We start from the raw sequence: 17,479 nt of genomic DNA, 5'->3' as shown, positions 1-17,479 counted from the left end.
ACACCATTAATAAGAGAATAAAGACAGTGTTCAGTCCTCTGTATTTATAACAGACTGATGCTTTTATTCAGTGAAGCAGACAGTGCATAATGATTTATTTTCAGGAGCTCTGGCTGAGTATCTGAAAAATAAAAACTTGTCGTTGAATGCCAGTAAGTGTGAAACACCTTAAATTTTAATCCTACAGTTTGAGATTTTTGAAATAAGCTTACTGGCTTTCTTGCCATGAATTCGATGAGAGAATCAGTGCTCTCATGCCTGTAGGATATATGTGAAGCTACAGCCAGCAGCCCCGTAGCTTAGCTTAGCATTAAGACTGGAATCATGGGAAACAGCCAGCTTGGCTCTGTCCAAAAGTAACAAAATCCACCTACAAGCACATCTAAAGGTAACTCATTAACAAATGTGGGACGAAGTCATTGTTTTGTAAGTCACAAGTAAGTTTCAAGTCTTTGCACTCAAGTCCAGAGTCAAGTCTTAAGTCCTAAACTGAGTCCTAAACAAGTCACAATGCATGCTTCGGCAAATGTAATGCAATTTTGACAATACAGTTATAATAAAATACATTTGCAAAAATTCTAAGTGCTTTTAAAAAAATGTGTATTTATTGTTATATCTTCATGGTTCTCTCCTGTAACTTCATTAGTTGTGGTCAGATTATTTCAAACAAAGTGGATCGTCTTGCGAGTTAAGAGTCGAAATGCTGGGAATGCTGGGAATGAATCGTGTTAATGTTAGTCAATACAGGAAATGAGGGGAAATGATTCGTGACACACTTTTTAAATAACATACTTGTTCATCTTTGGGCTTGGGAAGGTGTCAAGTATTTTTAAGTCAGAAGACTCAAGTCCAAGTGAAGTCTTTTTTGATTTTGTCAAGTGGAGTCTAAAGTCATCAAATTTGTAACTCGGGTCTGACTGGAGTCCAAGTCGCTAATTGGCTGCTGGCTGTAGATTCATATTTAATGGACAGATTGATTACTCGCATTCGTCATCTCTTCTTGGTCTTGAAAAAAGCAATGAGTATTTCCTAAGATGTAAAACTCTTAGTTTAAATATTAGACTAAATATTCTGTATTTTATTAAGTTGATTTTTTCCCCTCAAAGACATAATCACAATACTCTCTGTGTCATATGTAACTGTGGCTGAAATAGCCAGAGAGTATTGTTTTCTGCTGATTTCTGATCCCACCCTTTCCTTTGCTCCTTTAATGTCAGGATTTCTCTTCCCTTTCCAAGAAGGAGTTGTTTTGCATTTCACTTAATGAAATAACCAGGACTAAGTGGCATCATCCCAGAAGGGTAATGCACAAATGTAATACAATTACTGATATTAGAATTAGTGACTTTGCAGCAAATGAGCGTCCAGTGTGTCTCCTTTGGTGGGCAGGGGCTATCAGAAGATATTCTTAACGACTGCGCTGTTCCCAAAGCAAACAGGAGGAATAATCTGAGTGGTCATGACAAACCAGCTTCTGATGAGTTTATCCTGCAGAGGATGATTAAAGGCAATCAGAATTAAACAAGGGATTCTGATTTGGGTTTATCCAGATGGATGGGTGACAGCATTAGAGGAAAGGTAAATGACTCGCCTCACTGGAGTTACCAGAGTTTGCTTTGTCGCTAAAGAGCTTTGTATTGAGAGGAATGATCTGTCAGAGAATAGCTGGTGGACTGCAGAGATAAGGTGGTTGCCACAACACCATGTTAGGTGTTTGGTGAATGCAGAGGCCATTTGTTATGTCAAGTTTATGCTGATTGTTCGAGAGCTGAAAAGACCAGAGAGAAGCTCAGAGCGCTTTTTGCCTTTTGCCGCATTTTTAAATCAATATTGATTTTCTTCAATTTAGATAATTCTGTTTCATCAAACCGGCCTGTCACACATCAAAGGAAATGGAATTAGATTTACTTCAAGCTGAGGAGCCATTCGTTTTATCTAGTGTAATAAAAAAAACATTTTTTATAGGAAGCCATTCCTGCAGCTTTGTTTGCTTTATGCATAAACATTGGCCATTTTATAAACATAGACCCTATAAACATGTGGAGCAACTGCTTTTCATGGCTCAGCATTGGAATATAATGTAACTCTCACAGCTGAGTTTTGCATATCTAATGTTATTTAAGATATTATGCAAACCCCCACATATTTAAAGCTTATCTAAATATCATCTTATCTGCTCAGTAAAAGACAATCTTCCATCTATGTTACCATGCCAACCCCCGAGGAAGCTTCAGGTTCACTTTCTCTCAGCAGTATTCTGTCTTTTCTACTTTCACTTCACATTTCTGAGCAGTGAGAGTGTGTTGTAGGGTCCGTCCCAGCCCAACATCTTTTTTGCAAACATGACTCTATTTCCTGAGAAAGCTGCACCACGGGGGTTCAACCATGAGACGCTTATTCTGGTGAGTCACATCCTAATGATGCCTGAAAGCCTGTTAGGCTTGTCAGCCCTTTGGCAGACTCTGGAGACAGTGGAAGGACAGCGCAACATCTGCAACATGGACTGCAGAATGTAATACAGGGCTTTCAGCCTCTGTCAATCTAGTTAGTGCAGTTTAAAAGTACATTAGGCAATCTAGAGCTTCAGCTATGATCTATAGCTGACCTAGGATTTGTTGACAGTTGTATGGGATGCCTTAAAGTAACATAACCAGGCATGTGAGTTTTGAAAGGCAGAAACCTCAGCAGCTAGTGACTACAGACATTTGTGCAACTGGACAGTTTACTCTTTATATATGGGAAGTACATGATTTATTGTGATAGAAATATGTTGTTGAGCATCCTGGAAGGTTCTGTGACCGGTGATGAGTCTACCTGGAGACTTTTGCTGCATGTAGAGCTGAAACAATTTGTTAATTAACAGAAAATTAACTGTCAGCTATGTTAATAATAGATCAAGTAGTTTTTTGGGCAAAAATATTCAGCATAAATTGATTTCAGCTTCTCCGCTGTGAGTTTCTAACTGTCTAGTGTGATATATTGTTTTAGAACACTAGACAAAGAAGAAATTCTGACATTATAACAGACTACTAACAATAATCATTGGTTATCCAAGTTATCTCCCATTACTTTCCCTTCATTTCCTGTCTACTCTATAGTGCATACTATATAATAAAAGCAAAACGCCCCCAATACATGTTAACAAAACAGCCCTGTCTCCTAAAAATGAATAAAACTGCAAATGCATTTTGACGGAAACATAATTCCGAGCAAATTCTGTTTTCTATTTACATAATGAGGAAATGTTGCTAATCTACAAATCTGACAAGTTGCAGAAATGTTTATACTGCATGCATCAGTACAGTGCTCACTGAAAGTGTATTTCAGTTCAATCAGGAGAGACTCGGTCTAAGAGAAAAGAATATTTATTTACATGTGCACATAAATATGAGAAATCTGAAAAGTCTTCCCCATTGTGATGTCATTTATTCCAGGAGGGTGGTAAAGACGTAGTTGATTAGGGACCCCCCCCCCCCCCCCCCCATGGTGGTGATGAGATGAGATATAGACAGAGCTGAGGATCTGGATGTGAAGAGGAGTGAGCTTTTGATGAGCTCGTGTTGGGCTCTGGATAAGGTGACTGGAGGTGAATGGGGTGGAGGAGGGCACGACAATGCTGCCTAAAATGACAGCTGACAGGAGCAGAGAGGGGAACAGATTTAAAGTTTGGCAGCAGCGACATGAATGGCTGAAGGAGATTGTGGCAAAGTTTGACTGGCTAACCAGGAGAGGGAACACCTATAGCCAGCTGATTGGTGGAAGTGGTGGGAGTGGGATAGAGAGAGGATTGTTAATGGATATAGCATAATAAAAAATATTCCTGATTGAACTTATGCTGAGCTTTATTTGTTTTCCACCAAAAGAGGCACTCTTGCAATACAGTATCCACTCGCCTAAACCTAAGATAGGAATCTGCATGTACAACCAAACTTCTGGTATCAAGATCTTGCACTTTGTACACCCTCCATCCTCTCCAAGCACCCCTCTTCTGAGGCCTACACAGTACATGATTGTAGTGTTTTGTTACATGAAAGAAACATTGTCTCTGAACACAATCCAGGCAGCGATTATGTTGCCACAACAACATGTAAAAATCTTTTACTGTCTCTGTTATATGGCGGCTGATCTCGGTCTTTGCTTGAAGGGCAAGGAACTCTCAGACATCATTGTTTTTCCAACTTGTGGGAATCTTCGGTCACTGCTCTTTCTCTTTGAGTTAGCTGCTAACTGCTATCAGCTGCTTTTTAAATCCCCTGTAATAATGGGTTGCATGCATAACATGTCGTCAAAACGTCACACTAGTGCTGTTTTTTGGCACTGTTACTACCTTTGATTCTGGCTTCAAGGCGAGTCAATTCTGTCCCCCCATTCCACAGTCGTACCTTTTGTACAAAACAGCTAGGCAGCAGAAAGGCACGAAATCCCTGCCTTGAAGAGGCATGATAAAGGGGCTATTGTTAGGATTTTGCGCTTAAAACAGCAAATGTCAGGAAAAGTGAGAGGCTCAGGATTCATCCAAGGAATGACTGTACAAAATCTGATGGCGATCCCTCCAATTGTTAAGATATTTCAGTCTGACCAAGAGTTCGACACTGCCATCCACAGAGCCCTAAAAAATGAATATTTGCTGTGATACTGCTTCTCCAGGGAAGTTGTACCATTTTGAATTCAGTCTTTTATTTTTGCAGTCTGGGGATCACATGGAGGTTTTCCATTAGGATGACAGTTCTGCTAAGTGATAAACAGCCAGTATGATTTTTAAGCTCCTGCTAGTTACACATCTGTCCCTGAGTGTCACGCTGGTATCTCATTACAGAGCAGTTGTGGGTTCCACCCACCCACACTTTACTGGAATATTCAGCAGATGTCTGTCACGTCTCCACGCAACTGATTTAGCCTTTTGTGCAAGAGACACTTTGAAAAGAGCACCTGTGTGTTTATCTGTTTCTTTAACAGATTACAGGGTGAAGAATGGCAAACTAATGATTTACATGAGTGCTTATATTATACTACCAATAGGCTGAACTTACAAGTTTACTGGAATAGGCAGGGAGTCTAAACAGATGTAAAACAGACAAACTAATGATTATTTTCATTGTCGATTAATCAGTTGATTATTTTGTCAAGTAATTGATAGTTGTTTAGTCTATAAAATGTCCGAAAATCGTGAAGAATGTCGATCAGTGTTTCCCAAAGCCCAAGATGACTTCCCAACTATCTTGTCATAGAGGAGCAAGGGCGTAGGTTTTTTTTTTCAGTTCTGAGTTGGCACATATGACGAGTGATGGGTCAGAGTTTGGGGGTCCTTGACCAGAATATTTTGAGCATCTGGTAAATTTTTGTGCCCCAATTTGTGCCTTTTCTGCACCCATATATGTCAGTTTAATTGGCGATTAATTAAATACTTGACAACTCATTGATTAATTGTTGCAGCTCTAATGTAGAATGATGCCACGTCCTTTGATATTTCTTTGCATTTTACTGTGACAAAAATTCCCATTTGAAATTGTAAATGTGACCTTAAATCTTAATAAGCAGTGTCCTGGATCTTAGATAATTTATAGCGTAAAAACTTGAGAGTATACCGTATGTTATTCAAATATCATATGTTGTCCACTATGACCTGGTGTACCAGTTACTCAATATAATGAATATGGATTTGACTTTTTCCTATGTGGCTGTGAAGTTTATCATGATGTGGATTTTGTCCATAGTGGTATAGATATTTAATGGAATACATGAATCACAATCATTCTTTGTAAAGGTCAGTACCATCATTATCACTGAGGACTCCTTTATTCAAATACAGCAGTCAGCAGTTGTTGTACAAGAGAGATAAAGTCTGCCTCCGTCATGTTACTTCCCTTGATCCCAAAGCCTTGCATTTGTTTGTACATATTTGTGTTTGTGTGTGAACTGCACATATGTCCATGTATCTGTTTGTCTTCATGCATTCATACTTGAAAGAGAGGCCGTCTTGATGACAGTAGAACTTTCTCTGTGACTCATGTTTGTCTTTTGTCTTCAGTAGCTGTCAGTGTTCATGTGATCCACTCTGTATCTCTGACCACTCAACGAACACTCACTGGCTGTCAGCGTCCCTCTTTTCATAAGCTGTGGTCTCAGGCACGACTGTTCTGCTTGTTACCATGAGCCACAACCACTTATGTGAGACTTAGACCATCTTCATGTTAGACTACGCTGTTTTTCCCCTCATATTCTCTGTTTACAGGTGATTCGCAGTCTGTCAGGTGAAGGAAAGCTCCACACTAACAGTAACCCCAGCCCCTGCAGCACTGCTCCTCTGTAATCTAATAAGTTTTATTGCAATCACTTACTGCATTTCTTCATCGCCATCAAAGAGCGTGTGCTCTTCAGTGAGAAAGGGTAATTACTGAAGCGGTGACGTCTAATACTGCCCTCGCACCGGTGAAAGCCCGAGAAGTGGTGTTGTTGTGTCAGATGAAAGAGTGCCCTGAAGGATGACGGTTCGACAGACCTACGAAGAGCTGGTGTGATCAGTGGAAAGTGGATGAATAAATCAGAACTGGATAGCTAGCTAGCTAGGTATTCAATGCTTCCTCTCCAACTCCTATGATTTATTCATCCACTCTCCAGCCAGCTAGCTACATAAATAGATAAATTACACTTTTGTGTCATAAATTATGGTTGTCAGTTTGTGTCTGTCCTAGTTTGGTTGAGCTGTCAAATGGACAAGATGTGTTGTCCTGCGGCTGGGGGCCTCCTTTTGTGTGTCCTACCACTTTGATCCATTGTTGCGGCTGCATTTTGGGTGCCGAGCACTGTCAGTGTAAGCTGCAGCCTGTGGTCCACAGACTGGGCAGTGGTGTAGGCTTGGCTGAAAGATGGAGGTTTCACATGACTACTGTTTTGTCTGTCAACACGAGAGGCTATGGCCATTATGCAGCACAAAGCTTGCGGATGCAGAGCAGGTAATGCGATTAACCTTGCTGCTACTTCAAAGTGGTTGTCCACACGTGGCGTGTCTGATTCATAGCAAACCAGTAGATGACTCTGCTTGTGTGATTACCCAGTAGTTTATAGCAGCAGAAAGAACACAGCTGACAACAAAATATGTTGCTACAAAAGGTTTACTTACTATGCTTTCCAGAGCTTTCAAGCACATTTAACAGTCTTCATCACCTGATGTGTTTAGTCAATTGTCATGTAGCCTAAGAGGTTGTTTCAACATTGTAACACAATGTGGCAAAAGAATGAGGACTGGCTGATTATTGTTTTACCGTTGAAGTTTTTCAGCTCTCAGCTGAATTGTGACAGTAGGAGGAATTGCAATAATACGCCGGTCACTTTATTAGGTACACCTTGCTAGTACTAGGTTGGACCCCTTTTGCCTTCAGAACTGTCTTTATTCTGTGTGTCATAGATTCAACAAGGTGCTGGAAACATTGCTCAGAGATTTTGGTCCATATTGACATGATAGCATCACACACTTGCTGCAGATTGGTTGGCTGCACATCCATGATGTGAATCTCCCGTTCCACCACGTCCCAAAGGTGCTCTATTGGATTGAGATCTAGTGACTGTGGAGGCCATTGGAGTACAGTGAACTCATTGTCATGTTCAAGAAACCAGTTTGAGATGATTTGAGCTTTATCTTGCTGGAAGTAGCCATCAGAAGATGGGTACACTGGTCATAAAGGGATGGACATGGTCAGCAACAATACTCAGGCAGGCTGTGGTGTTTAAACCATGCTCAGTTTGGTACTAAAGTGTGCCAAGAAAATACCCCCCACATCATTACACCACCACCAGCAGGCTGAACCGTTGATACAAGGCAGGATGGATCCATGGTTTTATGTTGTTTACACCAAATTCTGACCCTACCATCTGAATGTCACAGCAGAAATCCTGACTTATCAGACCAGACAAAGTTTTTCCAGTCTTCTGTTGTCCAATTTTGGTGAGCCCAGTGTAGCCAGTGTGGTCTTCTGCCGCTGTAGCCCATCTACTTCAAGGTTAGATGTGTTGTTAGTTCAGCGATGATCTTTGATGAGTGGTTATGTGACCTCTGGCATCAATAAGGCATTTTCACCCAGAAAACTCCCGCTCACTGGATATTTTCTCTTTTTCGGACCATTCTCTGTAAACCCTAGATGGTTTTGCGTGAAATTGCAGTAGATCAGCAGTTTCTGAAATACTCAGACAGGCCTGTCTGGCACCAACAACCATGCCATGTTCAAAGTCACTTAAATCACCTTTCTTCCTCATTCTGATGCTCAGTTTGAACTTCAGCAGGTCATCTTGACCATGTCTACATGCCTAAATGCACTTAGTTGCTGCCATGTGAGTGGCTGATTAGCTATTTGCATTAACAAGCAGTTGAGGGGTGTACCTAATAAAGTGGCTGGTGAGTATATGGTCAGATTAAGTGTTTTAACAAAATTTAACCCAGAACACACTTGCTATGGGGTGATTATGCTAACTACTAAACCACCATGCTGCCCCAGCAAAACACAGTTTATTATAATTAACTGGTGCAAAAACAATTAGTCCATTAATGGATTAGACAAAAACCAATGAATGTGATAATTGATTTATATTGATGATCAAGCAAATATGCTGCATTTGCTGCTTTTTTCTGTTTTATTTCATTGTAAATTAAATTGCTTTGGGTTTCTGACGATTGTTTACCAAAACAAGCAAATTGTTGATGTAACGTTGGGTTCTGGAAATTTGTGATTGGTGCTGGGATTTTTTGCATTTTATAGATTACATGATTATTAGATTCATAAAGATTTTTTTTTTTAAATAACTGTTGTTGCAGCCAGTTTGATTATTTTATGCAGCATGTTGCATACATATATTCATATTGAGGAAACTGTCCTGAATAATATTGTAATGTTTAATTCAAATATATAGCCTAATAAACATTTAAGGACAAAAACTGTGAAAAAACACAGACACTAGTGTGGGAAATAGAAGATAATTTCAGACCAGGATAATCATGGCATTTTCTCTTTTTCTCACAGATGGTCATTTAACGCAGCAATGATCTCAGCCTAATGGTCCTCACACTCAGTACCTCTGTGCATCCTCAGTAAAGCCAAACTAATGACACGCCGCTTGTTCCCACGTGGACCAGCATGATTTACACACCGTGCCCGCTTGTTTATCAGCTTTTCATACTGTGACAAACTGCGGCTCGCAGTGCATTAGCAAAATGTGGCTCCATGTGCTGACGTGGTAGACCAGGCGTATAATGTTAATTAGTCTGTGTGAAGTGTGGCAGTTGACTGAGGGCTGCCATTTCCTTAAAGAGGCCCAGTTATTTTCACACTCTGTTGAAGTGACAATATTACATTTCGCTGATTGTCTCACATCTCACTGCATCTTCACATGTGATGCTTGCCTTTTATTCCCCCGTCACTGAGCTGTGATTGAGATCTGATTGACTGGGTTCCAGTCCCACCTAAAAAAGCTGATTCGCAGTGAGGAGAACAGTATATTTTTAATTTGTGGTATTGATACTTTTACTTCAGGCCTGACTGTGTCTTCCAAAGCTGCTGTACATGCATAGTACTTCTAGTGGGTGTCTTAGATTCATAAAATCCTTAAATGCTGACAATCCATCACTCTCTGTATGAATTATTCAAACCTGCGGTCTCATCTCTCATCACAGACTAATTTATGTGCTCCAGTCTTGTCTGTCAATTTTGTTCGCTTATGGTGAGAACTCCTTTGTGTAGCTTTTCTCATTACATCCCATATTTTGCTACGTCAAGATGGAAGAACTAATCGCTCTAAATAACCTAATGCATTTTTCAGTGAGACAGAGCTGAAAGGCTTTTAAAAGGGCCCAACTCTTAAAGCCATCTTTCTCTCCACCTTCTTTTCCTCCCAACCTCATCTCCACCCCATCTGCTCTTAGAAGAGGAATGTTCCTGGTCCTCCAGTCATAGCCTGCGCTGGCCAGTCTGCAGGGAGATGGGCTCAGAGGAGCGCAGTTCAGCCATGTCGCAGAAGATATCATCCGTTTCACGCAGCAACAGCAGCTCCTCCTCCAAACTTGACAGCAGACAGGTAATAAGTGGTGACGCTTTAAAAGTTTGCACTATTCCGCATTTTATTTATTTATTTATTTATTTTTGTGATTATACAGTTTGTGTATTGCAAAAAAAAAGCAACTGCCAGCCCTCAGGGAGTTATCTGTGTCATGGGAGGAGAATGACCTGACAGTAAATGCCTTAACCACATAAACTTCTGCTAATAGGCCCTGTGGTTTTCTCAGATGTTTTTCGCAAGGCTCTATTTGGCTCTTTATAAGTGCAAGCTGGAGGTAACAGCCTCATCTGAGCCTCTCTCTGCGTTTTATATCTTTCACAACAAGGACTTAAAGCTGCCAACTTGAGAGAGACTGCCTCGGTCTCAGACCACAGCATTTTCTCCAAATGTGGTACAATTTAGAGTCCTCTGAATTATTAAAATGCAAATTTGCAACAATTCCCTCAAAGGTGTGGCTTTCTCAAACACAAATTAGAGAGGATATTAGCACTGTGCACAGACTGTTGTTGCATTTGCCTTGCGCATTCATCCACAGGCAACAGACTCATTGATTCTTCATTACCCGCAACAGCTTTTCTGTTTGGAAATTAAAGTAATAAAGTTTCGCTCCACTCCTGCCCACAGGACGCACAGACACTTGGGGTCCATCACTTCAAAATAACAACAAATACAAAGGCTGAAAAAGGATTTTAATTTGCAGAGTACCTCTGGACAAACAAACAAAGAAATAAATGTTTACTCAAAATGGCTTTTTAAACATCATTAGCCTGAGACGCATTTCGACCTGCAGGTTTTAGATCACCTATAAACATAAAAAAAATGAAGTCAGATTAACAGTTTTGAATAAATAAACTAATGTTTGAATGTTTGAAATGATAAGATCCAAAAATCTCTCCTTTCACTCTTGAGAGCAATTGTCTGCTGAGCAGTTTTACATATAACAGGTGATTAGTGCATTAGAAGAGTAGCTGAACATTTTTGGAAATATGCTTATTCATTTTGTAGACAAAAGTTAGGGGAGAAGGTCGATACCACTCTAATATCTGTGTGGTGAATATGAAACTGGAGCCAAGAAACGATTGATATAGCTTAGCATAACGTCTGGAGACAGGGGGAAACAGCCTTAAAGCTAGCATGCCTAAAGCTCACCGACTAATCCATTATGCATAGTTTGCTTACTTGTACAAAAAACTTAAGTGTAAAAATATCAAGTTGTGGTTTTATGGGGGGTTATGTGTCGGACTATTTCTTGACCAGGTGCAGTAACTTCCTAGAACCCATAACCCCCTGTTAACCACAAATTGTCATTTATACACTTTGGTTTTTTGTATGGACAATATGTAACATGTTAGCTTTAGAGGTAGTTATAGGCAGATTTATCTAAATCTAAACATGAAAGCAAGTTTCCCACTGTCTCACTGCTGCAGCAGGATATTCACTGTGTTAGACAACATTGGAAATATTCCTGATTTGCAGTTTTCCCAGGCTGAGAGCGATCCCTGTAACTATACACGTCTTCTTGTCAGTTATGTCTCTATTTCCCTGAAAGTGTTACTCGACCTTGAAGAAAAAATGCCCAGGCAGTGACTGACTCACTGTGTGACTGTGACGGTTGGAGCTGTGACAAGCGCTCAGGGAGAGTGAAAGAGCAACCCACAAGCCACGCCCTCTCCATCCCCCCAACCCCCTGCAGAAATGAGAGTTTATTTTAGACAGCCTCACCTCCAGCAGTCAGCCTCTCTGACTGATACAGTTTGTTTAGCCAGGACGGGTACACACTGGAACATTCAGGGGCACACTGAGATAACAAACACAGAGTCACCTCAAACCTCTGCCAAGGACCCAACGTCCCTCTGGAGAGCTGTGATGTGAACATCATTTGTGCTTGAGTTTTTGTCCTACTTGGATACATCTGCAAAGTTGTGATCCCAAAATACGCTACTACATTTTTGACATTTTTGGCTTTATTGAACAGACGATAGTGTAGAAATGGGAAGGGGGGGCATGCAACAAAGATCCCATTGCTGACATGATATTATATGGCATGACTGTAACCACTCAGTTGCCAAGGCGCTTCAGTGTTTTGCATTTGTGCTTAATAAATAACTCCAGCAATTCAGCATTGCACTTCCTCAAATGATCACGTTTAAGACACTGACCATCACCACAGTGTTCCTGTTTGATTCCAGCTGGGGACCTTTGTTGCATATAAAACCACCACCATCTATCTTCACCTCTTTTCTGTCCATTTCTAATTTCAATGCAAAGGTCTATGGTTCACCCTTAAATGGGATCAAGTAGGCTACAACAATTTACTTACTGACTTATATCGCTGACAGTACAAGTTATTTGTATTTACATGATAAATAAAATGCAAATGTGAGGTGCCAGGCTCCCTAAAGCTAGAGTGAAGAAACTAGACAACTTAAGACATCCATTGGTACCAACTGTATCATGCTATCTTTTCAGGAACGCTCCAAATTTAGGCTAAATTTTGGAGAGGGAGATCGTGGCATTGCTATTATTCCAAATGGTGTTTGAATATTTCTGCATGCTGGGGCTTAAAATTGCATTAATTAACAACACTAGATGGAGGTGGAAATGGAGGTTAATGAAGAACAAGTTTGTTTGTTCACTGTAAATTACTTTTCTCTGCCTTAAACTTTTTTCTCCAGCTGTCGCTTCTCATCTCGTCTCTCCCCTGTGTGTGTGTGTGTGTGTGTGTGTATCTCTCACTCAAGTTGTAATGCTGATAATCAGAATGATATGATTGGCTGAGCAACATTACGTGAGACGATTTACAATGCATGCTATTGGTCTGTGAGTTTTCCGGGCCGCTAAACCAGTGCCATAAAGGCTAGAAATGCTGCGCCAGTTAAATAGAAATGTAACATTTTAGAACTCGGATAATTTGTCAGTTATAGGTCCAGATCCAGACAGAACACTGTCAGGGTTTGGATGGCTGTCTGCCTATAAGTGACCTCAGGGGGAGCAGAGAGAGATGACAGGTTACAAGGTGGACTTTGGTCATTTTGCTAACAAAGGGGGATGACGTCTCACCTCATCCCCCCCTCAAATCACCTGCTGATAATCTCAAAGCCTGAACCAAGTTAACCTCGGGGGTTATTTTTCCACAGCTAAAAAAGACATTATACAACTGTTTTTAAAAAATAAGATGTACTACACTAATATAAACTAAAAGCAACATAAACCACATTTGCAATCTTCTGTGTCCACAAAGATGTTACAAAACCCTCTGTTTACACTGCTGCCTTCCTGGAATTCTCACCGTGGAAGTACATGACAGAGCTGTCTGGATTAGTCTGTGATGAAATATCACCTTAATCTCTGTATTTGCAGGGGGATTTGGATTTGAGCGTTCTAATCTCAGTCAGGAAATGATTATTGTGAAGAGTTGAGATTAGGCAGGTAAGCTAATTTTGTAAATGGGACCATGAGGTGAACGCAGTGTGTGAGACTCCACGCTGGACACCAAACCTCAGAGGGTTGCATTTTCCATCAGCAATAAAACTCCCATCATCCACTCCCACATCCTCCCACTGACTGACTGACACTACACTGAGGGAGAGACTGAAAATCGAAACCGCCACAAATTACTGTATGCTCTTGACTCAGACCTTAACTCTGTTGTGTGGATGATTCATTAGTTTTTTTTTGTTGCCAAACCTTTCTGCGACTTTGATCTGCATGTGTGTGCACAAGCTAAGTGTCTGCTAATGTCTATCTGCCATCTTAGAGTTCTCACAAACCATCTGTGCCCACAGGATAGCTGGGAAATAGTGGAGGGCCTGCGTGGAGGCTTCAGCAGTGTCCTCGAGCCCCAGAAACAGGAGGGCTTCATGCTAAAGAGGAGAAAGTGGCCCATGAAGGGTTGGCATAAGGTAAATCAACTGCCTGTGAGGTCCTCAAATGACCCACATTACGTCAAACTTACGACCTCATGACGTATTTCAGCTGAACGTCATTTCCATTTCCCGGTCGTATCCTACGTCGTCCAGGTTCCTATTCCGAAAAATCTGCTGACATGACTCATTTGGGTGTTAGATTAATTGAATGAGCTTATGCAGGGGAGTCACATGTGACCTGAGTCAGTGACTGTTTACGCTCAGCCTAAAAGCTTTTGCTGGGATGATACAACCTAGATATCTTGGTGTTCCTCTCAGACGCATTAGCTGATGGCTTGTTGGTTAATAGAGCTGTATACATTTAGTATTGACTTACAGTCAGAGCTTTTCAGGTCTTTGCGCTTTCAACGGAGCACCAAGAGTCGCATTTACAAAGAGAGTGGAGGAGAAAGATTGCAACAGAGTGAGGGGAAGAGTAATAAAGGCAGACAAGATGCAAGACGAGAGCCTGGGATGACAAACATCTCACTGCAGAGACATTAACAAATACATTAACAAGAGGCGGACTCTGTCATGATCAGTGAGTCATAATAGTGGCTTCAGACTTGCTGCCAGGGATGTTGCATATCATCCAGGCTGCATCTCATTCACTCATGTCCTCTCTTCTCTTTACAGAGATACTTCTTCCTGGACAAGGGAATCCTGAAGTATGGAAAGTGCAGTGCGGATGTGAGTACAGAGGCCTGCTGGCTGCACGCTGTGTGGCTGTCAGTTACAGAAGATTACAAAGGACACTGTGGGTCTTGTTGCACTGCTGGCTGTCTTTCCCAGAATATCGGTCTGTGCCCTTAGATACAAAAGGACCTCATTCCCTCACAATCTCATTGTCATTGATAGGAATCACACGGTGCATTTCACCTGCCAGTCTCACGTAATTATATATCAGCCATGCAGAGGCTCTGCTTGGCTGGGGCTGCCAGAGCCAATGAAAGGATTATAAGGATAATAGTGCATTTAAAAACTGAACAGTACCTCTTTACATTTGGATTAACTTCAGTCCAAAATACACTAACACCGTGTTGACTTTTCCCCTGCAGATTGAGAAAGGGAAGCTACATGGCTGCATTGACGTGGGTCTCTCTGTCATGGCCATTAAGAAAAAAGCCAAGTGCATTGATCTTGATGCTGAGGAAAACATCTATCACCTGAAGGTAAACCCCAAAGCTAATGAATGTAAAGCACTCCCTACAGATTTACAGGAAGTGATCTGAAACATGGATTATTCAGATTATTGCCTTCTGATTCCTGGAAAAGACATTAACATTACATGACCTTAAAATGACTTCATGTGTTGTGTGTGTGTGGATGAGGGAGAATTACAGTACCTGTGTGTGTTTTTCCACCTTCGTGCCTTTTTCACCTCACTTGTCCTTGTGCTGATTTCTGATTGTGGTATCTGCTCTGCAGATTAAGTCACAGGAGCTGTTTGATGAATGGGTTTCAAAGCTGCGTCACCATCGGCTCTATCGGCAAAATGAGATTGCCATGTACCCTACCGAGAAGTCCTTCTACTATCCGCACTACCCCTCCCCCAACTCCCCTAGCGTTGTGGAGAGTGCCTCTATCAGAAAGGTATACCTGTGCACCACACAGCAGCTGTTTCTACAAACTATGGGATGTGTTTAAAGTAGTAAAAGGTTTGTGCTTTGCTTCTGTTCATGAATATCATTTCATCTACAGTATTTACTAAGGTCGAAGCTCTCCTCATGAGGAATTGTATGAAGGAAGCAAATTGTTATTGAACTGACCTTTGGGTCTGTTTGCTCTTGCAGTGCATGTCTATACGAAGGCAGTCCACAGTGCATTCTGCAGGAGCCTTCCCTTTTAACTGCAACAGCCAGGCCAAAGTAGCAGCCTGGCTCCAGTCATCTGACGACATGGACAAATGCTCCAAAGGTGAGACAGTAGAGCTGCCTCTCGTGATTTGTGGAGTTTCGACATCCTGATGCACTTCTTTATACCATTTTATGTGACTTCCCTCTAGGGCTGTCCCAAATACCAGTTTTGAGGCATTGAAGCTTCAGTGAGAAATATCCACAATTAATTAAAGCTTTGACGGGGGGGGGGGGGGGGGGGGGGGGGGGTTAAAGAGAGACGAGGACATCGGTCGATGCACATAAAATAACATGACAATTAGTCATTTGTTGGCATGCAGGTTGCATTTTAGCCATAATAGCTACAAAAAAGAATGTTTTGCGAGATGTCTAAGATGTTACTTAGGTTCCTTTGGTCATTATCTGGCACTCGTCTTTTGGGGTCTTCTCCAAAAACTTTGAAACTGTTCCAGATGCTTGACATTTTTTGACATCTTGCTGGTCAAACTATCCCAGTTTCAGTTATGTTTATGTTTATTTTATTTATAAAGGGACAGTGCACATTAATACATGATCATTCACTTCACGTAAAACAGATTTAGCCATACAGGCTAATTTACATAAGCACATAAGCGCAGATAAAAGCGCATTGATAGCACGTCCATAGAAGGGCACATAAGCACAGAGCAAGCATATAACCATAGACAAAAGCACATAGCAAGACACATAAGCACTATAAATAAAACAATAACATAACCATATAACCAAAAACAGAACATAGAAGAAGAACATATTATACAAAACACAGAGACCATAGCTCAAAGCCACAAACAAACACACAGAAGCACAAAGCAAAGCACATAAACAAGGACAATGGCACACAAGCACAATTAGCATGATAGCGACATAACCATAAATCCAAAGCACATTAAGGAAAACATACTGTACAAAAGCACATAAGCCCTGACACACAGTAATGAAATGAGGACATAACCACTAATTGGGATCATTACAACATGTTTGATTGTCCAGTAATCACCGTTTTATTGATTTGGAGAATGGGTACAGGGTTCCAGGTGTGTGCTGCTTGATTGGAAAAGGCTGACTGTCCATTGATGAGTTCTGATTTTGTTTAATGAATTCAATGAGTGGAGGGCGTGCCAGGCCATGAAGAAGTTTATATACAAGTAAAATATCTGCAAATTTGATCATATTTTCCCAATTTAATGACAGTGAGTCGGATCATAAAACTTTCACTTAGCTTAAATGTCTTTCTCAGAGAATAACTGAAAATAATTCATGTTAATGATGGGAAAATTAAAAAGAATGGAGCATTTGAATACTGGTTTTGATGTTAATTACCATGGCAACAACTGAAGGTTCGAGACATTCAGTTCAGCTCTGCTTCCCTCCTGTTTCTTTGTTTATAAAAAAGATGAAAACATGCCAAAAGGCATTGTTTTTTTTGTTTTTTTTAGGTTTAATCTGGACACAGGATAATACATGCCTCTAAGCTATAAGTTGCACTCTTGTGCTGATTGATAAGTCAGATAGGTAAATACATTTCAAGTTGGATGCTGAACATTTTTAGAATTTCTGTTTTGTTAAAAAATGAAACACGAGAATAATAATCAGTAACCCACAAAGAGATCGCTGCCTCTAAATCAGAGTATTATTCAGTGTGCATGAAGGTTG

At 40.8% G+C, this 17,479-nt stretch overlaps 1 protein-coding gene across 3 annotated transcripts in view; it reads left to right on the top strand.

Moving 5' to 3' along the window:
- osbpl3b (oxysterol binding protein-like 3b) overlaps positions 1–17,479 on the top strand; it is a 38,548-nt gene that overhangs the window by 6,489 nt on the left and 14,580 nt on the right. For all 3 annotated transcript variants that reach the window (XM_078171783.1, XM_078171785.1, XM_078171784.1), the window contains exons 2-7: positions 9,911–10,062; positions 13,830–13,946; positions 14,586–14,639; positions 15,008–15,121; positions 15,378–15,542; positions 15,743–15,866. In XM_078171783.1, the coding sequence (XP_078027909.1) occupies positions 9,967–10,062; positions 13,830–13,946; positions 14,586–14,639; positions 15,008–15,121; positions 15,378–15,542; positions 15,743–15,866 (670 nt within the window). In that variant the 5' untranslated portion in view covers positions 9,911–9,966. The remainder of the gene's footprint in view (positions 1–9,910; positions 10,063–13,829; positions 13,947–14,585; positions 14,640–15,007; positions 15,122–15,377; positions 15,543–15,742; positions 15,867–17,479) is intronic.

This window comes from Epinephelus lanceolatus, chromosome 10, assembly GCF_041903045.1.
Source record: "Epinephelus lanceolatus isolate andai-2023 chromosome 10, ASM4190304v1, whole genome shotgun sequence".
Lineage (NCBI taxonomy): Eukaryota > Metazoa > Chordata > Actinopteri > Perciformes > Serranidae > Epinephelus > Epinephelus lanceolatus.
The sequence above is the reverse complement of the archived record's forward strand: the minus strand, read 5'-3'. Positions and strand labels throughout refer to the sequence as shown.